Source organism: Anopheles gambiae, chromosome 2, assembly GCF_943734735.2.
Source record: "Anopheles gambiae chromosome 2, idAnoGambNW_F1_1, whole genome shotgun sequence".
NCBI classification, from domain to species: Eukaryota; Metazoa; Arthropoda; class Insecta; order Diptera; family Culicidae; genus Anopheles; species Anopheles gambiae.
The window spans coordinates 50420998-50447792 of NC_064601.1; the positions used below are offsets into that span (position 1 = coordinate 50420998).

General features: G+C 49.2%; 4 protein-coding genes across 10 annotated transcripts in view; 3 read left to right on the top strand and 1 right to left on the bottom strand.

Moving 5' to 3' along the window:
• The window catches only part of LOC1274038 (A disintegrin and metalloproteinase with thrombospondin motifs 9), a 157191-nt gene that overhangs the window by 38849 nt on the left and 91547 nt on the right, over positions 1-26795 (bottom strand). The gene's annotated exons all lie outside the window — the stretch shown is intronic.
• Positions 62-6612, top strand: LOC11176001 (vitellogenin-A1). Its single transcript, XM_061642671.1, has 3 exons — positions 62-189; positions 289-5229; positions 5304-6612. Exons 1-3 carry the CDS (start codon positions 159-161, stop codon positions 6485-6487), a joined length of 6156 nt encoding a protein of 2051 aa, XP_061498655.1. The 5' UTR covers positions 62-158; the 3' UTR covers positions 6488-6612.
• Positions 9368-15941, top strand: LOC133391163 (vitellogenin-A1-like). The gene is made up of 3 exons (XM_061642668.1): positions 9368-9518; positions 9618-14558; positions 14633-15941. Exons 1-3 carry the CDS (start codon positions 9488-9490, stop codon positions 15814-15816), a joined length of 6156 nt encoding a protein of 2051 aa, XP_061498652.1. The 5' UTR covers positions 9368-9487; the 3' UTR covers positions 15817-15941.
• LOC133391164 (vitellogenin-A1-like) lies at positions 18702-25275 on the top strand. Its single transcript, XM_061642670.1, has 3 exons — positions 18702-18852; positions 18952-23892; positions 23967-25275. The coding sequence occupies exons 1-3, from the start codon at positions 18822-18824 to the stop codon at positions 25148-25150; spliced, it is 6156 nt and encodes a 2051-aa protein (XP_061498654.1). The 5' UTR covers positions 18702-18821; the 3' UTR covers positions 25151-25275.

The window sequence follows — 26795 nt, forward strand, 5'->3', positions numbered from 1 at the left end:
GTCATTACACTATTCGAAGCAGCTGAAAAGATTTGATGATAGCAGGACTGTGAGATCAGCAAATTTGAGGTATAAAAGATGATCCTGCGACCACCAGAAGGCACATTCGAGCTTTGCAGTGCATTCAAAGCATCCGGGCAACTGCGAACAACCGAACCATGATTGCGAAGTTACTCCTCCTCACGCTTGGTAAGTGTTATTCATTCAATCGTTGGCTATTCCATTCGAAGGATTTCATCAGCCGTGCAATATAACTAATCTGTTGGTGTGCTGCTTTATGCTTTACAGTGGGGTTGTGTACGGCGTACCAGTACTCGTACGAGTATGAGTTCCCCTCCTCTCGCCCGTTCAACAAGACGGGCTTCGAGTTCGGTGCCTGGGAACCGAACAAGGAGTACGTGTACAACGTGACGACGAAAACCATGACCGCTCTGCCGGACCTCGAGGACTACTGGACCGGCATTGTGACGCACGGCTATTTGGTGATCCGTCCCAAGGATCACAACTACGTCGTTGCCTACATTGACCGTCCGACGTACGCGGCGTTCAACGAGTATCTGCCCCGTGGATACCGCACTGAACTGTCGCGCTTCAACCTGAAATGGCAGCCGATGCCATTCAGCTCGAAGCCCTTCGGAATCTACTACAACAAGGGAGCCGTCAAGGGCTTCTATGTTGAGAAGACGGTCCCCAACCACGAGGTCAACATGCTCAAGGGCTGGGTCAGCCAGCTGCAGCTGGACACCCAGGGAGCGTACGTGATCAAGTCGGAGTTCAACCAGTTCCCGGAGAACAACACCCTCACCGGTGTGTACAAGACCATGGAGCCATCGGTGACCGGCGAATGTGAAACCCTTTACGACGTCAACCCAGTCCCGGAATTCCACTTCCAGTCCCACAAGGAATGGGTTCCTCAGCCCCAGTGGCTCGAGGAGGACCAGCATGTGTTCCATGTTGTCAAGTCCCGCAACTTTGACCATTGCGAGCAGCGCATGGGCTTCCACTTTGGATTCAGCGGGTTCAGCGACTTCAAGCCAAACACCAACCAGATGGGTAACATCATGACCAAGTCGGAAGTGACCCAGATGTATCTGACCGGCAACTGGTACAACTATACCATCCAGTCGGTGTCCACCGTCAACAAGGTTGTGGTCAGCCCGTCGCTGGTCAACAGCCAGAAGGCTATGGTCTATGCTCAGGTCAACATGACGCTCAATGAAATCACGCCCTACGATAAGTACCCCGAAGGCCCAGCTGACGATCGTCAGGTCTTCGTCGACCTGGTGTACAGCTACAACATGGCTCATGATAAGAACAACTTCGTTCGTCCGGCCAACGAGACCGATGACTCTTCGTCGTCGTCGTCGTCGTCGTCTTCGGATTCCGACTCTGACTCGTCCAGCTCTTCGGACTCGTCCAGCTCTAGCTCGGAGGAGGAAGCGGAAAACTTCAAAATCAGCCCGGCTGAGCAGTACAAGAAGCAGGCTAAGGAAGTCGAGCGTCGTGGAAACCGCAACCGTCGTGATCTGAATGCCTTCAAGGAGAAGCAGTACTACGAAGCGTACAAGCGCGACCAGTACCGTCTGCGTAAGCAAAACGACACCTCGTCCGACTCGTCTAGCTCCGATGATTCTTCGTCCAGCAGCTCTTCGTCCAGCTCTTCGGAGTCGGATGAGCACGACTTCTACAGCTCTTCCGAGTCCGACTCCGACTCGCTGAGCAGCGAGGAGTTCTACCAGCCGATCCCGGAAAGCATGAAGGATGCCCCTCAGACTCCCTTCCTTCCCTACTTCACTGGATACAAGGGATACAGCGTGCAGTACGCCCACAACGTCGATGCCTCTCGCTACGCCTACAAGCTGGCCTACGAGATCGCCGACGAGCTGCAGGAAATCTCCCAGGTCCCCAAGTCGAACACGCTGAACAAGTTCACCATTTTGGCCCGTGTTCTGCGCACCATGCACTACCAGGACATCTACGACGTTTGCCAGAAGCTGTTTGTTTCGCAGAAGGAACGCGAAGAGGGCAGCAACCACAGCGAGTCGTTCGCCAAGAAGGTTGACGCCTGGAACACTTTCCGCGACGCTTTGGCCCAGGCCGGTACCCCGCCTGCCTTCAAGGTGATCAAGGAGTTGATCGAAGAGAAGAAACTGCGTGGTGATGAAGCTGCCAGCGTCATCGCTACTCTGCCCAAGACCATCCGCTACCCGACCGAAACGGTGATGCACGAGTACTTCCTGCTGGTGACGTCTAACGCTGTCCAGCATCAGGAGTACCTGAACACCACCGCTCTCATTTCCTACTGTGACTTCCTGAACCGTGCCCAGGTCAACAACCGTTCGGCCTACAACTACTACCCGGTGTATAGCTTCGGCCGTTTGGCTGATGCCGACTACAAGATCGTGGCTCACAAGGTTGTGCCGTGGTTCGCGCACCAGCTGCGTGAAGCCGTCAAGGCTGGTGACAGCGTGAAGGTGCAGGTGTACATCCGCTGTCTTGGACATTTGGGACACCCCGAGATCCTGAACGTTTTCGAACCGTACCTGGAAGGCAAGATCCCAGTGACCCACTTCCAGCGTCTGGCTTTCATTGTCGCTCTGGACCGTCTGGTCGAGAACTACCCGCGTCTGGCTCGCTCTGTGCTGTTCAAGGTGTACCAGAACACCGGAGATGCCCATGAGGTCCGTTGTGCCGCAGTGTACCTGCTGATCCGCACGAAGCCCCCGGTATACATGCTCCAGCGTATGGCTGAGCAGACCCACTACGACCCGAGCACGTACGTCCGCGCTGCCGTCAAGACCGCTCTGGAGAGCGCTTCCGAGGCTGATGAGTTTGATGATGATTACGAGTTCTCCCAGAACGCACAGGCCGCTGTCAAGCACCTGAACCCCCGTGACTTTAGCCTGCAGTACTCTGGCACTTTCCTGCGTGATTTTGCCTTCAAGGAGCTTGAGCTCTCGTACCGCATGTACTTCTCCCAGATCGCTGCTGATGACCACTACGTCCCGAGCGGCTTCTTCTTCCACCTGCGCAAGAACATGGGTGGCCTGAAGCGTTTCTCGACCTTCTACTACCTGATCTCGAGCATGGAGACGTTCTTCGATTTGCTCGACAAGCAGTACGACAGCTACAACAAGCACCAGGAGTACAAGTCTAGCGACTACTACTACAAGTACTACAAGCAGTATCCGCACCTGTTCAAGGACTACTTCAGCCAGTACAACAAGAACCACAAGTACCAGAACGATTACTACGAGCAGTTCGGAAACAAGAACCAGGAGGAGTTCCAGAAGTGGTCCACCACCCGCATCGCCAAGCTGCTGAACATCGATCCCGAGGAGGCTGAGGAGCTGGAGGGTCAGTTCATGTTCCAGATCTTCAACGGAGAGCGCTTCTTCGCCTTCAACAACCAGACCATTGAGCAGTTCCCGAGCCTTGTGAAGAAGTACTTCGAGGACTTCGAGGATGGTTTCGCCTACAACATGACCAAGTTCTATCAGCAGAACGTTGTCACCATGGCCTTCCCGCTGGCCACCGGTCTGCCATTCCACTACAGCCTGAAGACCCCGACTCTGATGAAGTTCGAGTTCGAGGCCTCTGCCACCACCTACCCGAGCATTTTCAAGACCCCCACTGGATACCCCGAGAAGGAGAACGACGACTTTATCCATATGCCCCGTTGGTTCAACGGATCCGCTGATGTGAACATGGCCTACTCTCGCCTGGTTGATGCCAAGGTTGGCTTCATTACGCCCTTCGACCACCAGCGTTATGTCGCCGGTTACCAGAAGAAGTTCCAGGGATACCTGCCATTCAGCTTCGACTTTGGCTTCGACTTTGAGAACAACGACTTTGAAGTGAACGTGCAGCCGCTGGAGCCCAAGAAGGACGTGCTACTCTTCCACATGAGCTCGTGGCCGTACACCGGATACAAGGACATCGCCGATCTGCGCCCGATGGCCGAGCAGCCGAGCGTGCACATTCTGCACGATCGCGCCCAAACCACCAAGTCGTTCGAGCAGTCGTTCGGTCAGTCGCTGACCGGCGTTGCTCTGCGCTTCCAGGCCAAGTACGACAAGGACTTCATCGACTACGCCTACCTGATGAAGCACATTGAGCAGCACGACTACTGGTCTGCGCTGGTCTATCCGTTCGCCTCGGAGACCTACCACTACCATCAGTTTAACCTGTACTACGATGCTCAGCGCACCAGCGTGAAGAATGTCAAGTTTGTGCTGCAGCACAAGCAGGCCGACTACGACCAGGACTTCCAGACCGCCGACGTGAAACACCCGAAGAGTCGCCACGGATACTCTGGATTCTACAACGAGTACAACTACGCCCAGCCCTTCGTCTACTACGCCGGAAGCCAGCGCCGACAGGAGCAGTTCATGCGCAACGCTGGTGCCGGTATTCGCAACAGCGACGTCAATGTCTACGATTTCGGAATCGTGTTCGAGGGCAAGCAGCAAAAGGCTGAGTTCGTGTTTACCACCGCCTATGCCGACAGCCCAGTCGACGAGAAGGAGCGTCTGTTGATGTTCCTGTCCTTCAGCCCGTACGTGTCGTCCAGTGCCTTCTTCGAGTTCATTCCGTTCTCTGGCAAGCAGTTCCAGATGTGCTTCTCGGCCACCAACCAGTACCCGAACATGCCCAAGCTCAACTTCCTCAATGTTCTCAACTTTGACAAGGTCGGAAGCATGAACTGGGAGCTGGCATACGGTGAGAAGTGCCAGGGAGGATCGCACGTCTCGATGAAGGGTAAGCTGATCCAGTCGGAGCCCTACCGCCACTTCCTGCGTATCTCCGAGGCTGGCCAGAGCTGCAAGCAGCAGATGGACCAGGGATACTTCCAACTGCCCGCATGTCAAAACGCCACTCGCCAGGCCGGATACTTCGATCAGTACTCGTTCAACTTTGAGTACAAGGATGTCTCGAACTATGCAAAGAACCTGACCTACCAGTTCTTCGACTACGCTCGTTACTTCACCTTCCCGTACTGGAACGAGGACTACTTCTTCCAGGGCAAGCACAACCAGTTCCAGATCGACTTCCAGCTGGCTCCGTACTTTGATTACTACAACGCTTCCTTCTACGGATCTGACCGTAGCTTCGCTATCCAGAACTACCCGATCGAAAGCGAATACGCCCGTTACTTCTTCTCCGTCCACCCCGACTTTGACTACTACGAGCGCATGTTCAACTACGCTTACCGCGGAAACTACCATCGTAAGTATACTGGCGGAACATCATCATTATTACACGCTCCAAAGATACCAATAATTGATTTCTTTCCTCTACAGCATCTTGCGCTGTGTCGAACAAATTCGTCAACACCTTCGATGGAAAGACCTACGACTATGAGCTTGGCAACTGCTGGCATGTTGTGCTGCACACCGTCAAGCCTGACTACTATTTCTACGGCCAGGACTCGCACTTCATGAACTCGGACTACGAATACAACTGGAAGAACGGCTTCGGAGAGGATGAGCAGATCACCATCCTGGCCCGTCACGGCGAGGACAACCAGCTCTTCTTGAAGGCTATCCTTGGCCAGTACAAGCAGAACGACTACAACATCGATATCATCCCCCACGGACACGAGCTCCCGATGGTCTACATCAATGGCAAGCCCCAGCAGATCCACGAGAAGTACGCCGTCGAAATGTACACCAATGATGATGGTGGCGATCAGCCGCTGATCCGCGTCTATGCCCTGCCTGGCAACGAGCTGGAGATCAGCTTCCGCGATGACGACATCAAGATCGTGTTCGACGGATACCGTGCCCGTTTCTTCGCCGACCAGTCGTACTTCAACAACTTCGTCGGTCTTTGCGGTACCAACAATGGCGAAGGAGAGGACGACTTCATCACCCCCGACCAGTGCGTCATGCGCAAGCCTGAATACTTTGCCGCTTCGTACGCGCTCACCGGCATGAACTGCAGTGGGCCAGCTCAGGCCTACTTCACCGAGTACCACCAGAAGGCTCAGCAGCACTGCGTCAAGCCCCAGTACTACTTCGGCAACGTCATCAGCGAGCAGGAAGCCGGACGTCAGCGTTACAACTACTACTACAAGGACTTTGATCTTTCGGACTCATCCTCGTCCGAGTCTTCGTCGTCGTCGGATGAATCTGATGATTCCAACTCGTCCTCGTCGGAAGAGCGCAAGCCAAACCGTGAGCACTTCTTTGAGAAGCAGCAATACACCGAAAAGGAGTGCCCCGTGAAATACCAGGCTCAGTACGTCGAGCAGGGTGACAAGATTTGCTTCACTAGCCGTCCGCTCCCAACTTGCGCTTCGCAATGCAAGGCTACCGAGAAGGCTCCCAAGTACGTCGATGTCCACTGCCGTGACGCTACCGATTCCGTGGCTCAGCTGTACAAGCAGCAGATCCGCAAGGGAGTCAACCCGGACATGAGCAACAAGTCGGTCACCAAGACCGTCAAGTTTTTCTTGCCCAAGAAATGTGTGCACGTCTACTAAAAACCACAAATCAAACTGAAACCCCGAGCCAAATGAACCGTTTGTGAAAGAATCGAAATCAAGCATTATGAAAATGTATAAAAAAATGGAGGTGTATTTATAATAAAAAGAGCATTTTATGAAAACCTATGGTCTAAAGAACTTATTAAAACTAAACTATCTATCAGCAACCAGTTGGTGAACTCGGATGAGCAAATATACTCGTCTTAACTGGACGTGCCAACACATTTTGGCATCAACTCGAGCCTAGTTGTAATTCTATACAGAATAATATGTATATATTACAAAAGCATGGAATCATTAATAGGGTATATAAAGGGATCATAAAATGTTTGAGGTAAAGAGCCAAATTTTTAATTCAGTAAATGATCCAGTGCCGCGGGCCAGAAGAATGCATTTTTTGTTTTATTTTTGCACTTAATTTAAGTGTTTATTATATAAAATGTGAGAAAAAAACTAAATGGTAAATGATATCAAGCAACACGAATTGTGATGTTGTTGTGTTAGTTGTTATATCATCCAAGTGAGGTTCAAAATTAGTACTTCCTATTATTAACAACTAAATGTAAAAATTCATCAGTCAATGATCGGCAACATAGTGCGAAAAAGTGTGATAAGCCACGATCAAAGACAACATCTTTTCTTGATGCCCCCCTCTCCTCCCATGCCGCAAATTTCTTCTATTTGGCGTAACGTCCTACGCTGCGACATGTCAGCCTATACAGCCTCTCGAGACTTATTGAGTACCACCCAGGCGGATAGTTAATGCTTGCTACGGGGGGACGGTTCATATGAGGCTTGAACCCACTATGGTCATGATGTTAAGTCGTTCGAACTGACTGCTGTACCATGCCTCACCATGCCGTAAACAATATTCCTAACAAATAATAACTAATAATTAATTTCTCATGAAAAAGCTCTTTGACAATCGTTGTACTCGTAAACAAAATCATCAGGATTTGTTAAATGTTGGATGATGTTTTCCAATTCGACAATTTTTTCCTAAAATCGATAAAATTGAAGCCAAATAATTAGTATGAAATAAAGGAGAACTAATGGATCAGAGAAAATATACTACCGCGAGAAAAATTCATAGAGCTATTTCATGATTTTTAAATCGTTGTATTGCAGATAATTGACACGATATTAGGTTGGCAAAAGGCATTGACGCATGCAAAACTTCAGTTATACCCATAAAATCAGTAAAGACCTAGGTGTATTTTCTCTATACAAAATTTCGTATGCGATTTTCATCATTGTGAATATCTCATCGTCGTGAGGAAATAATGTTAGTATTACATACGGGAAATTTTGACCTCGAGTTCAACTCGACCATAATAATTGATCCGTCAATCCATATTGGTCCGCAATAATGAAAGTTGCAAGAGTACGACGGTATGAAAAGAGGTTCAGTAAGTTGTAAACTACTGGACTACTGTAACTACTACCACTGTAAACTAAAGTTGTTGTTGCTAGTCTTAATGATAATTTCTGAGAAAAAGGTGCTACTGCATCTACTATATTCTACTGGATATAAATGAAATAACAACGTGAGACTCACCTACAACATGTAATTTATTGATGGTTTAGTTTAACCAACCTATGAAATAATTTGATATAGAAATTTGTAGTCGTTTTTCTATGAAGTAAAATTCTAAAATCAAACATTAAACTGTTTTGTAGTACCCGGACTCATGGTATGGCTTCTATTAGCCGTAAACAAAGATTTACAATTGACTAAGGTTAGGTCCGACACTGTAGGAGCCAGCGCGTCCTTTCAATACATCAACGGACCATCTCGTGTTGTTAAATACTTATTATTATTATGGTTTGCTAATTGATATGTTCCAAGACCGATTTGGATTTCGAAATAAGTATTCTCTGATTCATTTTGGGAGCCGGTCTCGTGATACAGTCGTCAGCCCGTAAGACTTAACTACATTCTCGTCATGGGTTCAAGCCCCAGATGGACCGTGCCGCCATACGTAGAGTCAGTCCTATCCTGTTATGGGGGGTAATACATAAGACACTGAAAGCCAACCCCACAAGTGGTACAGACAAGCCTTGACCGACAATTGTTGTTGAGCCAAACAGAAGAAGAATCCATTTCGGGAAATGATTTTATCATTCAATCAAACCAGTCAATCATAAACATCATAGTTTTAAATACTCAAAACTAGTTGAGATCTTTAAAACACATTATTTTAGTTTAATTAAATGATCTGTTAGCTAGAAGGTAGATACGATATTTTAGACATTTCGTAATAGATCGCAAATCTCTATTATGTTGGTAATTCACTTCGTAAAACTCTTAGGCAAAACTCTTATTAGTAAACAAAATACTAATCAAACACTGATAAACTAACGCGATTTATACATTGGACAAAGAAGAGGCTGATTTTAAAAATACTCGCTTTAAAATTTGCTTCATTCATCAATGTATTGTAAAGCACATAAAGAACACAATCATTGACTGAAAACAATTCCACGTCTCAGCCAACTTCCAGGATCAATGAAATAGCAAGTTCCAAGTTCCATTTCATTGATTATGGTAACTACTGATTATTTTCAATAACAAATACTTCGAAGACTGCACAATTCAAAAGTATGCCAGAAAGAAAGGATTACTATCAATTGTGGGTTAATTAAACTAAGACAGGTGGCAAAAATGGAACCATTGATTAAGGCAGCCACTGACCGATTTCATTAAAAAAACACACTCTTGGAAGTTTCCACACAATCTCAGCTTTTGCCAATTTTAGCAAAGACGTTGTGCTGCACTGATAAGAATCGAACTGTAAACATGTGGGCAGTAAAAATTATTTCATCGTTCAACACGGCGGTCATTACACTATTCGAAGCAGCTGAAACGATTTGATGATAGCAGGACCGTGAGATCAGCAAATTTGAGGTATAAAAGATGATCCTGCGACCACCAGAAGGCACATTCGAGCTTTGGAGTGCATTCAAAGCATCCGGGCAACTGCGAACAACCGAACCATGATTGCGAAGTTACTCCTCCTCACGCTTGGTAAGTGTTATTCATTCAATCGTTAGCTATTCCATTCGAAGGATTTCATCTGCCGTGCAATATAACTAATCGGTTGGTGTGCTGCTTTGTGCTTTACAGTGGGGTTGTGTACGGCGTACCAGTACTCGTACGAGTATGAGTTCCCCTCCTCTCGCCCGTTCAACAAGACGGGCTTCGAGTTCGGTGCCTGGGAACCGAACAAGGAGTACGTGTACAACGTGACGACGAAAACCATGACCGCTCTGCCGGACCTCGAGGACTACTGGACCGGCATTGTGACGCACGGCTATTTGGTGATCCGTCCCAAGGATCACAACTACGTCGTTGCCTACATTGACCGTCCGACGTACGCGGCGTTCAACGAGTATCTGCCCCGTGGATACCGCACTGAACTGTCGCGCTTCAACCTGAAATGGCAGCCGATGCCATTCAGCTCGAAGCCCTTCGGAATCTACTACAACAAGGGAGCCGTCAAGGGCTTCTATGTTGAGAAGACGGTCCCCAACCACGAGGTCAACATGCTCAAGGGCTGGGTCAGCCAGCTGCAGCTGGACACCCAGGGAGCGTACGTGATCAAGTCGGAGTTCAACCAGTTCCCGGAGAACAACACCCTCACCGGTGTGTACAAGACCATGGAGCCATCGGTGACCGGCGAATGTGAAACCCTTTACGACGTCAACCCAGTCCCGGAATTCCACTTCCAGTCCCACAAGGAATGGGTTCCTCAGCCCCAGTGGCTCGAGGAGGACCAGCATGTGTTCCATGTTGTCAAGTCCCGCAACTTTGACCATTGCGAGCAGCGCATGGGCTTCCACTTTGGCTTCAGCGGGTTCAGCGACTTCAAGCCAAACACCAACCAGATGGGTAACATCATGACCAAGTCGGAAGTGACCCAGATGTATCTGACCGGCAACTGGTACAACTATACCATCCAGTCGGTGTCCACCGTCAACAAGGTTGTGGTCAGCCCGTCGCTGGTCAACAGCCAGAAGGCTATGGTCTACGCTCAGGTCAACATGACGCTCAATGAAATCACGCCCTACGATAAGTACCCCGAAGGCCCAGCTGACGATCGTCAGGTCTTCGTCGACCTGGTGTACAGCTACAACATGGCTCATGATAAGAACAACTTCGTTCGTCCGGCCAACGAGACCGATGACTCTTCGTCGTCGTCGTCGTCGTCGTCTTCGGATTCCGACTCTGACTCGTCCAGCTCTTCGGACTCGTCCAGCTCTAGCTCGGAGGAGGAAGCGGAAAACTTCAAAATCAGCCCGGCTGAGCAGTACAAGAAGCAGGCTAAGGAAGTCGAGCGTCGTGGAAACCGCAACCGTCGTGATCTGAATGCCTTCAAGGAGAAGCAGTACTACGAAGCGTACAAGCGCGACCAGTACCGTCTGCGTAAGCAAAACGACACCTCGTCCGACTCGTCTAGCTCCGATGATTCTTCGTCCAGCAGCTCTTCGTCCAGCTCTTCGGAGTCGGATGAGCACGACTTCTACAGCTCTTCCGAGTCCGACTCCGACTCGCTGAGCAGCGAGGAGTTCTACCAGCCGATCCCGGAAAGCATGAAGGATGCCCCTCAGACTCCCTTCCTTCCCTACTTCACTGGATACAAGGGATACAGCGTGCAGTACGCCCACAACGTCGATGCCTCTCGCTACGCCTACAAGCTGGCCTACGAGATCGCCGACGAGCTGCAGGAAATCTCCCAGGTCCCCAAGTCGAACACGCTGAACAAGTTCACCATTTTGGCCCGTGTTCTGCGCACCATGCACTACCAGGACATCTACGACGTTTGCCAGAAGCTGTTTGTTTCGCAGAAGGAACGCGAAGAGGGCAGCAACCACAGCGAGTCGTTCGCCAAGAAGGTTGACGCCTGGAACACTTTCCGCGACGCTTTGGCCCAGGCCGGTACCCCGCCTGCCTTCAAGGTGATCAAGGAGTTGATCGAAGAGAAGAAACTGCGTGGTGATGAAGCTGCCAGCGTCATCGCTACTCTGCCCAAGACCATCCGCTACCCGACCGAAACGGTGATGCACGAGTACTTCCTGCTGGTGACGTCTAACGCTGTCCAGCATCAGGAGTACCTGAACACCACCGCTCTCATTTCCTACTGTGACTTCCTGAACCGTGCCCAGGTCAACAACCGTTCGGCCTACAACTACTACCCGGTGTATAGCTTCGGCCGTTTGGCTGATGCCGACTACAAGATCGTGGCTCACAAGGTTGTGCCGTGGTTCGCGCGCCAGCTGCGTGAAGCCGTCAAGGCTGGTGACAGCGTGAAGGTGCAGGTGTACATCCGCTGTCTTGGACATTTGGGACACCCCGAGATCCTGAACGTTTTCGAACCGTACCTGGAAGGCAAGATCCCAGTGACCCACTTCCAGCGTCTGGCTTTCATTGTCGCTCTGGACCGTCTGGTCGAGAACTACCCGCGTCTGGCTCGCTCTGTGCTGTTCAAGGTGTACCAGAACACCGGAGATGCCCATGAGGTCCGTTGTGCCGCAGTGTACCTGCTGATCCGCACGAAGCCCCCGGTATACATGCTCCAGCGTATGGCTGAGCAGACCCACTACGACCCGAGCACGTACGTCCGCGCTGCCGTCAAGACCGCTCTGGAGAGCGCTTCCGAGGCTGATGAGTTTGATGATGATTACGAGTTCTCCCAGAACGCACAGGCCGCTGTCAAGCACCTGAACCCCCGTGACTTTAGCCTGCAGTACTCTGGTACTTTCCTGCGTGATTTTGCCTTCAAGGAGCTTGAGCTCTCGTACCGCATGTACTTCTCCCAGATCGCTGCTGACGACCACTACGTCCCGAGCGGCTTCTTCTTCCACCTGCGCAAGAACATGGGTGGCCTGAAGCGTTTCTCGACCTTCTACTACCTGATCTCGAGCATGGAGACGTTCTTCGATTTGCTCGACAAGCAGTACGACAGCTACAACAAGCACCAGGAGTACAAGTCTAGCGACTACTACTACAAGTACTACAAGCAGTATCCGCACCTGTTCAAGGACTACTTCAGCCAGTACAACAAGAACCACAAGTACCAGAACGATTACTACGAGCAGTTCGGAAACAAGAACCAGGAGGAGTTCCAGAAGTGGTCCACCACCCGCATCGCCAAGCTGCTGAACATCGATCCCGAGGAGGCTGAGGAGCTGGAGGGTCAGTTCATGTTCCAGATCTTCAACGGAGAGCGCTTCTTCGCCTTCAACAACCAGACCATTGAGCAGTTCCCGAGCCTTGTGAAGAAGTACTTCGAGGACTTCGAGGATGGTTTCGCCTACAACATGACCAAGTTCTATCAGCAGAACGTTGTCACCATGGCCTTCCCGCTGGCCACCGGTCTGCCATTCCACTACAGCCTGAAGACCCCGACTCTGATGAAGTTCGAGTTCGAGGCCTCTGCCACCACCTACCCGAGCATTTTCAAGACCCCCACTGGATACCCCGAGAAGGAGAACGACGACTTTATCCATATGCCCCGTTGGTTCAACGGATCCGCTGATGTGAACATGGCCTACTCTCGCCTGGTTGATGCCAAGGTTGGCTTCATTACGCCCTTCGACCACCAGCGTTATGTCGCCGGTTACCAGAAGAAGTTCCAGGGATACCTGCCATTCAGCTTCGACTTTGGCTTCGACTTTGAGAACAACGACTTTGAAGTGAACGTGCAGCCGCTGGAGCCCAAGAAGGACGTGCTACTCTTCCACATGAGCTCGTGGCCGTACACCGGATACAAGGACATCGCCGATCTGCGCCCGATGGCCGAGCAGCCGAGCGTGCACATTCTGCACGATCGCGCCCAAACCACCAAGTCGTTCGAGCAGTCGTTCGGTCAGTCGCTGACCGGCGTTGCTCTGCGCTTCCAGGCCAAGTACGACAAGGACTTCATCGACTACGCCTACCTGATGAAGCACATTGAGCAGCACGACTACTGGTCTGCGCTGGTCTATCCGTTCGCCTCGGAGACCTACCACTACCATCAGTTTAACCTGTACTACGATGCTCAGCGCACCAGCGTGAAGAATGTCAAGTTTGTGCTGCAGCACAAGCAGGCCGACTACGACCAGGACTTCCAGACCGCCGACGTGAAACACCCGAAGAGTCGCCACGGATACTCTGGATTCTACAACGAGTACAACTACGCCCAGCCCTTCGTCTACTACGCCGGAAGCCAGCGCCGACAGGAGCAGTTCATGCGCAACGCTGGTGCCGGTATTCGCAACAGCGACGTCAATGTCTACGATTTCGGAATCGTGTTCGAGGGCAAGCAGCAGAAGGCTGAGTTCGTGTTTACCACCGCCTATGCCGACAGCCCAGTCGACGAGAAGGAGCGTCTGTTGATGTTCCTGTCCTTCAGCCCGTACGTGTCGTCCAGTGCCTTCTTCGAGTTCATTCCGTTCTCTGGCAAGCAGTTCCAGATGTGCTTCTCGGCCACCAACCAGTACCCGAACATGCCCAAGCTCAACTTCCTCAATGTTCTCAACTTTGACAAGGTCGGAAGCATGAACTGGGAGCTGGCATACGGTGAGAAGTGCCAGGGAGGATCGCACGTCTCGATGAAGGGTAAGCTGATCCAGTCGGAGCCCTACCGCCACTTCCTGCGTATCTCCGAGGCTGGCCAGAGCTGCAAGCAGCAGATGGACCAGGGATACTTCCAACTGCCCGCATGTCAAAACGCCACTCGCCAGGCCGGATACTTCGATCAGTACTCGTTCAACTTTGAGTACAAGGATGTCTCGAACTATGCAAAGAACCTGACCTACCAGTTCTTCGACTACGCTCGTTACTTCACCTTCCCGTACTGGAACGAGGACTACTTCTTCCAGGGCAAGCACAACCAGTTCCAGATCGACTTCCAGCTGGCTCCGTACTTTGATTACTACAACGCTTCCTTCTACGGATCTGACCGTAGCTTCGCTATCCAGAACTACCCGATCGAAAGCGAATACGCCCGTTACTTCTTCTCCGTCCACCCCGACTTTGACTACTACGAGCGCATGTTCAACTACGCTTACCGCGGAAACTACCATCGTAAGTATACTGGCGGAACATCATCATTATTACACGCTCCAAAGATACCAATAATTGTTTTCTTTCCTCTACAGCATCTTGCGCTGTGTCGAACAAATTCGTCAACACCTTCGATGGAAAGACCTACGACTATGAGCTTGGCAACTGCTGGCATGTTGTGCTGCACACCGTCAAGCCTGACTACTATTTCTACGCCCAGGACTCGCACTTCATGAACTCGGACTACGAATACAACTGGAAGAACGGCTTCGGAGAGGATGAGCAGATCACCATCCTGGCCCGTCACGGCGAGGACAACCAGCTCTTCTTGAAGGCTATCCTTGGCCAGTACAAGCAGAACGACTACAACATCGATATCATCCCCCACGGACACGAGCTCCCGATGGTCTACATCAATGGCAAGCCCCAGCAGATCCACGAGAAGTACGCCGTCGAAATGTACACCAATGATGATGGTGGCGATCAGCCGCTGATCCGCGTCTATGCCCTGCCTGGCAACGAGCTGGAGATCAGCTTCCGCGATGACGACATCAAGATCGTGTTCGACGGATACCGTGCCCGTTTCTTCGCCGACCAGTCGTACTTCAACAACTTCGTCGGTCTTTGCGGTACCAACAATGGCGAAGGAGAGGACGACTTCATCACCCCCGACCAGTGCGTCATGCGCAAGCCTGAATACTTTGCCGCTTCGTACGCGCTCACCGGCATGAACTGCAGTGGGCCAGCTCAGGCCTACTTCACCGAGTACCACCAGAAGGCTCAGCAGCACTGCGTCAAGCCCCAGTACTACTTCGGCAACGTCATCAGCGAGCAGGAAGCCGGACGTCAGCGTTACAACTACTACTACAAGGACTTTGATCTTTCGGACTCATCCTCGTCCGAGTCTTCGTCGTCGTCGGATGAATCTGATGATTCCAACTCGTCCTCGTCGGAAGAGCGCAAGCCAAACCGTGAGCACTTCTTTGAGAAGCAGCAATACACCGAAAAGGAGTGCCCCGTGAAATACCAGGCTCAGTACGTCGAGCAGGGTGACAAGATTTGCTTCACTAGCCGTCCGCTCCCAACTTGCGCTTCGCAATGCAAGGCTACCGAGAAGGCTCCCAAGTACGTCGATGTCCACTGCCGTGACGCTACCGATTCCGTGGCTCAGCTGTACAAGCAGCAGATCCGCAAGGGAGTCAACCCGGACATGAGCAACAAGTCGGTCACCAAGACCGTCAAGTTTTTCTTGCCCAAGAAATGTGTGCACGTCTACTAAAAACCACAAATCAAACTGAAACCCCGAGCCAAATGAACCGTTTGTGAAAGAATCGAAATCAAGCATTATGAAAATGTATAAAAAAATGGAGGTGTATTTATAATAAAAAGAGCATTTTATGAAAACCTATGGTCTAAAGAACTTATTAAAACTAAACTATCTATCAGCAACCAGTTGGTGAACTCGGATGAGCAAATATACTCGTCTTAACTGGACGTGCCAACACATTTTGGCATCAACTCGAGCCTAGTTGTAATTCTATACAGAATAATATGTATATATTACAAAAGCATGGAATCATTAATAGGGTATATAAAGGGATCATAAAATGTTTGAGGTAAAGAGCCAAATTTTTAATTCAGTAAATGATCCAGTGCCGCGGGCCAGAAGAATGCATTTTTTGTTTTATTTTTGCACTTAATTTAAGTGTTTATTATATAAAATGTGAGAAAAAAACTAAATGGTAAATGATATCAAGCAACACGAATTGTGATGTTGTTGTGTTAGTTGTTATATCATCCAAGTGAGGTTCAAAATTAGTACTTCCTATTATTAACAACTAAATGTAAAAATTCATCAGTCAATGATCGGCAACATAGTGCGAAAAAGTGTGATAAGCCACGATCAAAGACAACATCTTTTCTTGATGCCCCCCTCTCCTCCCATGCCGCAAATTTCTTCTATTTGGCGTAACGTCCTACGCTGCGACATGTCAGCCTATACAGCCTCTCGAGACTTATTGAGTACCACCCAGGCGGATAGTTAATGCTTGCTACGGGGGGACGGTTCATATGAGGCTTGAACCCACTATGGTCATGATGTTAAGTCGTTCGAACTGACTGCTGTACCATGCCTCACCATGCCGTAAACAATATTCCTAACAAATAATAACTAATAATTAATTTCTCATGAAAAAGCTCTTTGACAATCGTTGTACTCGTAAACAAAATCATCAGGATTTGTTAAATGTTGGATGATGTTTTCCAATTCGACAATTTTTTCCTAAAATCGATAAAATTGAAGCCAAATAATTAGTATGAAATAAAGGAGAACTAATGGATCAGAGAAAATATACTACCGCGAGAAAAATTCATAGAGCTATTTCATGATTTTTAAATCGTTGTATTGCAGATAATTGACACGATATTAGGTTGGCAAAAGGCATTGACGCATGCAAAACTTCAGTTATACCCATAAAATCAGTAAAGACCTAGGTGTATTTTCTCTATACAAAATTTCGTATGCGATTTTCATCATTGTGAATATCTCATCGTCGTGAGGAAATAATGTTAGTATTACATACGGGAAATTTTGACCTCGAGTTCAACTCGACCATAATAATTGATCCGTCAATCCATATTGGTCCGCAATAATGAAAGTTGCAAGAGTACGACGGTATGAAAAGAGGTTCAGTAAGTTGTAAACTAATAGTTTCTTCCCAACGTTCAAATGCTGGCAAATCTTTTCGCGGGCCGCACTTCGTCGATCGCTAGTCTTAATGATAATTTCTGAGAAAAAGGTGCTACTGCATCTACTATATTCTACTGGATATAAATGAAATAACAACGTGAGACTCACCTACAACATGTAATTTATTGATGGTTTAGTTTAACCAACCTATGAAATAATTTGATATAGAAATTTGTAGTCGTTTTTCTATGAAGTAAAATTCTAAAATCAAACATTAAACTGTTTTGTAGTACCCGGACTCATGGTATGGCTTCTATTAGCCGTAAACAAAGATTTACAATTGACTAAGGTTAGGTCCGACACTGTAGGAGCCAGCGCGTCCTTTCAATACATCAACGGACCATCTCGTGTTGTTAAATACTTATTATTATTATGGTTTGCTAATTGATATGTTCCAAGACCGATTTGGATTTCGAAATAAGTATTCTCTGATTCATTTTGGGAGCCGGTCTCGTGATACAGTCGTCAGCCCGTACGACTTAACTACATTCTCGTCATGGGTTCAAGCCCCAGATGGACCGTGCCGCCATACGTAGAGTCAGTCCTATCCTGTTATGGGGGGTAATACATAAGACACTGAAAGCCAACCAAACAAGTGGTACAGACAAGCCTTGACCGACAGTTGTTGTTGAGCCAAACAGAAGAAGAATCCATTTCGGGAAATGATTTTATCATTCAATCAAACCAGTCAATCATAAACATCATAGTTTTAAATACTCAAAACTAGTTGAGATCTTTAAAACACATTATTTTATGAACGATTTAGTTTAATTAAATGATCTGTTAGCTAGAAGGTAGATACGATATTTTAGACATTTCGTAATAGATCGCAAATCTCTATTATGTTGGTAATTCACTTCGTAAAACTCTTAGGCAAAACTCTTATAAACTAACGCGATTTATACATTGGACAAAGAAGAGGCTGATTTTAAAAATACTCGCTTTAAAATTTGCTTCATTCATCAATGTATTGTAAAGCACATAAAGAACACAATCATTGACTGAAAACAATTCCACGTCCCAGCCAACTTCCAGGATCAATGAAATAGACAAAAGCAAGTTCCAAGTTCCATTTCATTGATTATGGTAACTACTGATTATTTTCAATAACAAATACTTCGAAGACTGCACAATTCAAAAGTATGCCAGAAAGAAAGGATTACTATCAATTGTGGGTTAATCAAACTAAGACAGGTGGCAAAAATGGAACCATTGATTAAGGCAGCCACTGACCGATTTCATTAAAAAAACACACTCTTGGAAGTTTCCACACAATCTCAGCTTTTGCCAATTTTAGCAAAGACGTTGTGCTGCACTGATAAGAATCGAACTGTAAACATGTGGGCAGTAAAAATTATTTCATCGTTCAACACGGCGGTCATTACACTATTCGAAGCAGCTGAAACGATTTGATGATAGCAGGACCGTGAGATCAGCAAATTTGAGGTATAAAAGATGATCCTGCGACCACCAGAAGGCACATTCGAGCTTTGGAGTGCATTCAAAGCATCCGGGCAACTGCGAACAACCGAACCATGATTGCGAAGTTACTCCTCCTCACGCTTGGTAAGTGTTATTCATTCAATCGTTAGCTATTCCATTCGAAGGATTTCATCTGCCATGCAATATAACTAATCGGTTGGTGTGCTGCTTTGTGCTTTACAGTGGGGTTGTGTACGGCGTACCAGTACTCGTACGAGTATGAGTTCCCCTCCTCTCGCCCGTTCAACAAGACGGGCTTCGAGTTCGGTGCCTGGGAACCGAACAAGGAGTACGTGTACAACGTGACGACGAAAACCATGACCGCTCTGCCGGACCTCGAGGACTACTGGACCGGCATTGTGACGCACGGCTATTTGGTGATCCGTCCCAAGGATCACAACTACGTCGTTGCCTACATTGACCGTCCGACGTACGCGGCGTTCAACGAGTATCTGCCCCGTGGATACCGCACTGAACTGTCGCGCTTCAACCTGAAATGGCAGCCGATGCCATTCAGCTCGAAGCCCTTCGGAATCTACTACAACAAGGGAGCCGTCAAGGGCTTCTATGTTGAGAAGACGGTCCCCAACCACGAGGTCAACATGCTCAAGGGCTGGGTCAGCCAGCTGCAGCTGGACACCCAGGGAGCGTACGTGATCAAGTCGGAGTTCAACCAGTTCCCGGAGAACAACACCCTCACCGGTGTGTACAAGACCATGGAGCCATCGGTGACCGGCGAATGTGAAACCCTTTACGACGTCAACCCAGTCCCGGAATTCCACTTCCAGTCCCACAAGGAATGGGTTCCTCAGCCCCAGTGGCTCGAGGAGGACCAGCATGTGTTCCATGTTGTCAAGTCCCGCAACTTTGACCATTGCGAGCAGCGCATGGGCTTCCACTTTGGCTTCAGCGGGTTCAGCGACTTCAAGCCAAACACCAACCAGATGGGTAACATCATGACCAAGTCGGAAGTGACCCAGATGTATCTGACCGGCAACTGGTACAACTATACCATCCAGTCGGTGTCCACCGTCAACAAGGTTGTGGTCAGCCCGTCGCTGGTCAACAGCCAGAAGGCTATGGTCTACGCTCAGGTCAACATGACGCTCAATGAAATCACGCCCTACGATAAGTACCCCGAAGGCCCAGCTGACGATCGTCAGGTCTTCGTCGACCTGGTGTACAGCTACAACATGGCTCATGATAAGAACAACTTCGTTCGTCCGGCCAACGAGACCGATGACTCTTCGTCGTCGTCGTCGTCGTCGTCTTCGGATTCCGACTCTGACTCGTCCAGCTCTTCGGACTCGTCCAGCTCTAGCTCGGAGGAGGAAGCGGAAAACTTCAAAATCAGCCCGGCTGAGCAGTACAAGAAGCAGGCTAAGGAAGTCGAGCGTCGTGGAAACCGCAACCGTCGTGATCTGAATGCCTTCAAGGAGAAGCAGTACTACGAAGCGTACAAGCGCGACCAGTACCGTCTGCGTAAGCAAAACGACACCTCGTCCGACTCGTCTAGCTCCGATGATTCTTCGTCCAGCAGCTCTTCGTCCAGCTCTTCGGAGTCGGATGAGCACGACTTCTACAGCTCTTCCGAGTCCGACTCCGACTCGCTGAGCAGCGAGGAGTTCTACCAGCCGATCCCGGAAAGCATGAAGGATGCCCCTCAGACTCCCTTCCTTCCCTACTTCACTGGATACAAGGGATACAGCGTGCAGTACGCCCACAACGTCGATGCCTCTCGCTACGCCTACAAGCTGGCCTACGAGATCGCCGACGAGCTGCAGGAAATCTCCCAGGTCCCCAAGTCGAACACGCTGAACAAGTTCACCATTTTGGCCCGTGTTCTGCGCACCATGCACTACCAGGACATCTACGACGTTTGCCAGAAGCTGTTTGTTTCGCAGAAGGAACGCGAAGAGGGCAGCAACCACAGCGAGTCGTTCGCCAAGAAGGTTGACGCCTGGAACACTTTCCGCGACGCTTTGGCCCAGGCCGGTACCCCGCCTGCCTTCAAGGTGATCAAGGAGTTGATCGAAGAGAAGAAACTGCGTGGTGATGAAGCTGCCAGCGTCATCGCTACTCTGCCCAAGACCATCCGCTACCCGACCGAAACGGTGATGCACGAGTACTTCCTGCTGGTGACGTCTAACGCTGTCCAGCATCAGGAGTACCTGAACACCACCGCTCTCATTTCCTACTGTGACTTCCTGAACCGTGCCCAGGTCAACAACCGTTCGGCCTACAACTACTACCCGGTGTATAGCTTCGGCCGTTTGGCTGATGCCGACTACAAGATCGTGGCTCACAAGGTTGTGCCGTGGTTCGCGCACCAGCTGCGTGAAGCCGTCAAGGCTGGTGACAGCGTGAAGGTGCAGGTGTACATCCGCTGTCTTGGACATTTGGGACACCCCGAGATCCTGAACGTTTTCGAACCGTACCTGGAAGGCAAGATCCCAGTGACCCACTTCCAGCGTCTGGCTTTCATTGTCGCTCTGGACCGTCTGGTCGAGAACTACCCGCGTCTGGCTCGCTCTGTGCTGTTCAAGGTGTACCAGAACACCGGAGATGCCCATGAGGTCCGTTGTGCCGCAGTGTACCTGCTGATCCGCACGAAGCCCCCGGTATACATGCTCCAGCGTATGGCTGAGCAGACCCACTACGACCCGAGCACGTACGTCCGCGCTGCCGTCAAGACCGCTCTGGAGAGCGCTTCCGAGGCTGATGAGTTTGATGATGATTACGAGTTCTCCCAGAACGCACAGGCCGCTGTCAAGCACCTGAACCCCCGTGACTTTAGCCTGCAGTACTCTGGCACTTTCCTGCGTGATTTTGCCTTCAAGGAGCTTGAGCTCTCGTACCGCATGTACTTCTCCCAGATCGCTGCTGACGACCACTACGTCCCGAGCGGCTTCTTCTTCCACCTGCGCAAGAACATGGGTGGCCTGAAGCGTTTCTCGACCTTCTACTACCTGATCTCGAGCATGGAGACGTTCTTCGATTTGCTCGACAAGCAGTACGACAGCTACAACAAGCACCAGGAGTACAAGTCTAGCGACTACTACTACAAGTACTACAAGCAGTATCCGCACCTGTTCAAGGACTACTTCAGCCAGTACAACAAGAACCACAAGTACCAGAACGATTACTACGAGCAGTTCGGAAACAAGAACCAGGAGGAGTTCCAGAAGTGGTCCACCACCCGCATCGCCAAGCTGCTGAACATCGATCCCGAGGAGGCTGAGGAGCTGGAGGGTCAGTTCATGTTCCAGATCTTCAACGGAGAGCGCTTCTTCGCCTTCAACAACCAGACCATTGAGCAGTTCCCGAGCCTTGTGAAGAAGTACTTCGAGGACTTCGAGGATGGTTTCGCCTACAACATGACCAAGTTCTATCAGCAGAACGTTGTCACCATGGCCTTCCCGCTGGCCACCGGTCTGCCATTCCACTACAGCCTGAAGACCCCGACTCTGATGAAGTTCGAGTTCGAGGCCTCTGCCACCACCTACCCGAGCATTTTCAAGACCCCCACTGGATACCCCGAGAAGGAGAACGACGACTTTATCCATATGCCCCGTTGGTTCAACGGATCCGCTGATGTGAACATGGCCTACTCTCGCCTGGTTGATGCCAAGGTTGGCTTCATTACGCCCTTCGACCACCAGCGTTATGTCGCCGGTTACCAGAAGAAGTTCCAGGGATACCTGCCATTCAGCTTCGACTTTGGCTTCGACTTTGAGAACAACGACTTTGAAGTGAACGTGCAGCCGCTGGAGCCCAAGAAGGACGTGCTACTCTTCCACATGAGCTCGTGGCCGTACACCGGATACAAGGACATCGCCGATCTGCGCCCGATGGCCGAGCAGCCGAGCGTGCATATTCTGCACGATCGCGCCCAAACCACCAAGTCGTTCGAGCAGTCGTTCGGTCAGTCGCTGACCGGCGTTGCTCTGCGCTTCCAGGCCAAGTACGACAAGGACTTCATCGACTACGCCTACCTGATGAAGCACATTGAGCAGCACGACTACTGGTCTGCGCTGGTCTATCCGTTCGCCTCGGAGACCTACCACTACCATCAGTTTAACCTGTACTACGATGCTCAGCGCACCAGCGTGAAGAATGTCAAGTTTGTGCTGCAGCACAAGCAGGCCGACTACGACCAGGACTTCCAGACCGCCGACGTGAAACACCCGAAGAGTCGCCACGGATACTCTGGATTCTACAACGAGTACAACTACGCCCAGCCCTTCGTCTACTACGCCGGAAGCCAGCGCCGACAGGAGCAGTTCATGCGCAACGCTGGTGCCGGTATTCGCAACAGCGACGTCAATGTCTACGATTTCGGAATCGTGTTCGAGGGCAAGCAGCAGAAGGCTGAGTTCGTGTTTACCACCGCCTATGCCGACAGCCCAGTCGACGAGAAGGAGCGTCTGTTGATGTTCCTGTCCTTCAGCCCGTACGTGTCGTCCAGTGCCTTCTTCGAGTTCATTCCGTTCTCTGGCAAGCAGTTCCAGATGTGCTTCTCGGCCACCAACCAGTACCCGAACATGCCCAAGCTCAACTTCCTCAATGTTCTCAACTTTGACAAGGTCGGAAGCATGAACTGGGAGCTGGCATACGGTGAGAAGTGCCAGGGAGGATCGCACGTCTCGATGAAGGGTAAGCTGATCCAGTCGGAGCCCTACCGCCACTTCCTGCGTATCTCCGAGGCTGGCCAGAGCTGCAAGCAGCAGATGGACCAGGGATACTTCCAACTGCCCGCATGTCAAAACGCCACTCGCCAGGCCGGATACTTCGATCAGTACTCGTTCAACTTTGAGTACAAGGATGTCTCGAACTATGCAAAGAACCTGACCTACCAGTTCTTCGACTACGCTCGTTACTTCACCTTCCCGTACTGGAACGAGGACTACTTCTTCCAGGGCAAGCACAACCAGTTCCAGATCGACTTCCAGCTGGCTCCGTACTTTGATTACTACAACGCTTCCTTCTACGGATCTGACCGTAGCTTCGCTATCCAGAACTACCCGATCGAAAGCGAATACGCCCGTTACTTCTTCTCCGTCCACCCCGACTTTGACTACTACGAGCGCATGTTCAACTACGCTTACCGCGGAAACTACCATCGTAAGTATACTGGCGGAACATCATCATTATTACACGCTCCAAAGATACCAATAATTGATTTCTTTCCTCTACAGCATCTTGCGCTGTGTCGAACAAATTCGTCAACACCTTCGATGGAAAGACCTACGACTATGAGCTTGGCAACTGCTGGCATGTTGTGCTGCACACCGTCAAGCCTGACTACTATTTCTACGGCCAGGACTCGCACTTCATGAACTCGGACTACGAATACAACTGGAAGAACGGCTTCGGAGAGGATGAGCAGATCACCATCCTGGCCCGTCACGGCGAGGACAACCAGCTCTTCTTGAAGGCTATCCTTGGCCAGTACAAGCAGAACGACTACAACATCGATATCATCCCCCACGGACACGAGCTCCCGATGGTCTACATCAATGGCAAGCCCCAGCAGATCCACGAGAAGTACGCCGTCGAAATGTACACCAATGATGATGGTGGCGATCAGCCGCTGATCCGCGTCTATGCCCTGCCTGGCAACGAGCTGGAGATCAGCTTCCGCGATGACGACATCAAGATCGTGTTCGACGGATACCGTGCCCGTTTCTTCGCCGACCAGTCGTACTTCAACAACTTCGTCGGTCTTTGCGGTACCAACAATGGCGAAGGAGAGGACGACTTCATCACCCCCGACCAGTGCGTCATGCGCAAGCCTGAATACTTTGCCGCTTCGTACGCGCTCACCGGCATGAACTGCAGTGGGCCAGCTCAGGCCTACTTCACCGAGTACCACCAGAAGGCTCAGCAGCACTGCGTCAAGCCCCAGTACTACTTCGGCAACGTCATCAGCGAGCAGGAAGCCGGACGTCAGCGTTACAACTACTACTACAAGGACTTTGATCTTTCGGACTCATCCTCGTCCGAGTCTTCGTCGTCGTCGGATGAATCTGATGATTCCAACTCGTCCTCGTCGGAAGAGCGCAAGCCAAACCGTGAGCACTTCTTTGAGAAGCAGCAATACACCGAAAAGGAGTGCCCCGTGAAATACCAGGCTCAGTACGTCGAGCAGGGTGACAAGATTTGCTTCACTAGCCGTCCGCTCCCAACTTGCGCTTCGCAATGCAAGGCTACCGAGAAGGCTCCCAAGTACGTCGATGTCCACTGCCGTGACGCTACCGATTCCGTGGCTCAGCTGTACAAGCAGCAGATCCGCAAGGGAGTCAACCCGGACATGAGCAACAAGTCGGTCACCAAGACCGTCAAGTTTTTCTTGCCCAAGAAATGTGTGCACGTCTACTAAAAACCACAAATCAAACTGAAACCCCGAGCCAAATGAACCGTTTGTGAAAGAATCGAAATCAAGCATTATGAAAATGTATAAAAAAATGGAGGTGTATTTATAATAAAAAGAGCATTTTATGAAAACCTATGGTCTAAAGAACTTATTAAAACTAAACTATCTATCAGCAACCAGTTGGTGAACTCGGATGAGCAAATATACTCGTCTTAACTGGACGTGCCAACACATTTTGGCATCAACTCGAGCCTAGTTGTAATTCTATACAGAATAATATGTATATATTACAAAAGCATGGAATCATTAATAGGGTATATAAAGGGATCATAAAATGTTTGAGGTAAAGAGCCAAATTTTTAATTCAGTAAATGATCCAGTGCCGCGGGCCAGAAGAATGCATTTTTTGTTTTATTTTTGCACTTAATTTAAGTGTTTATTATATAAAATGTGAGAAAAAAACTAAATGGTAAATGATATCAAGCAACACGAATTGTGATGTTGTTGTGTTAGTTGTTATATCATCCAAGTGAGGTTCAAAATTAGTACTTCCTATTATTAACAACTAAATGTAAAAATTCATCAGTCAATGATCGGCAACATAGTGCGAAAAAGTGTGATAAGCCACGATCAAAGACAACATCTTTTCTTGATGCCCCCCTCTCCTCCCATGCCGCAAATTTCTTCTATTTGGCGTAACGTCCTACGCTGCGACATGTCAGCCTATACAGCCTCTCGAGACTTATTGAGTACCACCCAGGCGGATAGTTAATGCTTGCTACGGGGGGACGGTTCATATGAGGCTTGAACCCACTATGGTCATGATGTTAAGTCGTTCGAACTGACTGCTGTACCATGCCTCACCATGCCGTAAACAATATTCCTAACAAATAATAACTAATAATTAATTTCTCATGAAAAAGCTCTTTGACAATCGTTGTACTCGTAAACAAAATCATCAGGATTTGTTAAATGTTGGATGATGTTTTCCAATTCGACAATTTTTTCCTAAAATCGATAAAATTGAAGCCAAATAATTAGTATGAAATAAAGGAGAACTAATGGATCAGAGAAAATATACTACCGCGAGAAAAATTCATAGAGCTATTTCATGATTTTTAAATCGTTGTATTGCAGATAATTGACACGATATTAGGTTGGCAAAAGGCATTGACGCATGCAAAACTTCAGTTATACCCATAAAATCAGTAAAGACCTAGGTGTATTTTCTCTATACAAAATTTCGTATGCGATTTTCATCATTGTGAATATCTCATCGTCGTGAGGAAATAATGTTAGTATTACATACGGGAAATTTTGACCTCGAGTTCAACTCGACCATAATAATTGATCCGTCAATCCATATTGGTCCGCAATAATGAAAGTTGCAAGAGTACGACGGTATGAAAAGAGGTTCAGTAAGTTGTAAACTACTGGACTACTGTAACTACTACCACTGTAAACTAAAGTTGTTGTTGCTAGTCTTAATGATAATTTCTGAGAAAAAGGTGCTACTGCATCTACTATATTCTACTGGATATAAATGAAATAACAACGTGAGACTCACCTACAACATGTAATTTATTGATGGTTTAGTTTAACCAACCTATGAAATAATTTGATATAGAAATTTGTAGTCGTTTTTCTATGA

Bases quoted from the DNA above. Each gene is read 5' to 3' on its own strand.
- LOC11176001 (XM_061642671.1), top strand. From the start codon at position 159: ATGATTGCGAAGTTACTCCTCCTCACGCTTG. The intron at 190-288 runs GTAAGTGTTATT...TATGCTTTACAG, and splicing joins GTTACTCCTCCTCACGCTTG to TGGGGTTGTGTACGGCGTAC. The intron at 5,230-5,303 runs GTAAGTATACTG...TTTCCTCTACAG, and splicing joins TTACCGCGGAAACTACCATC to CATCTTGCGCTGTGTCGAAC.
- LOC133391163 (XM_061642668.1), top strand. From the start codon at position 9,488: ATGATTGCGAAGTTACTCCTCCTCACGCTTG. The intron at 9,519-9,617 runs GTAAGTGTTATT...TGTGCTTTACAG, and splicing joins GTTACTCCTCCTCACGCTTG to TGGGGTTGTGTACGGCGTAC. The intron at 14,559-14,632 runs GTAAGTATACTG...TTTCCTCTACAG, and splicing joins TTACCGCGGAAACTACCATC to CATCTTGCGCTGTGTCGAAC.
- LOC133391164 (XM_061642670.1), top strand. From the start codon at position 18,822: ATGATTGCGAAGTTACTCCTCCTCACGCTTG. The intron at 18,853-18,951 runs GTAAGTGTTATT...TGTGCTTTACAG, and splicing joins GTTACTCCTCCTCACGCTTG to TGGGGTTGTGTACGGCGTAC. The intron at 23,893-23,966 runs GTAAGTATACTG...TTTCCTCTACAG, and splicing joins TTACCGCGGAAACTACCATC to CATCTTGCGCTGTGTCGAAC.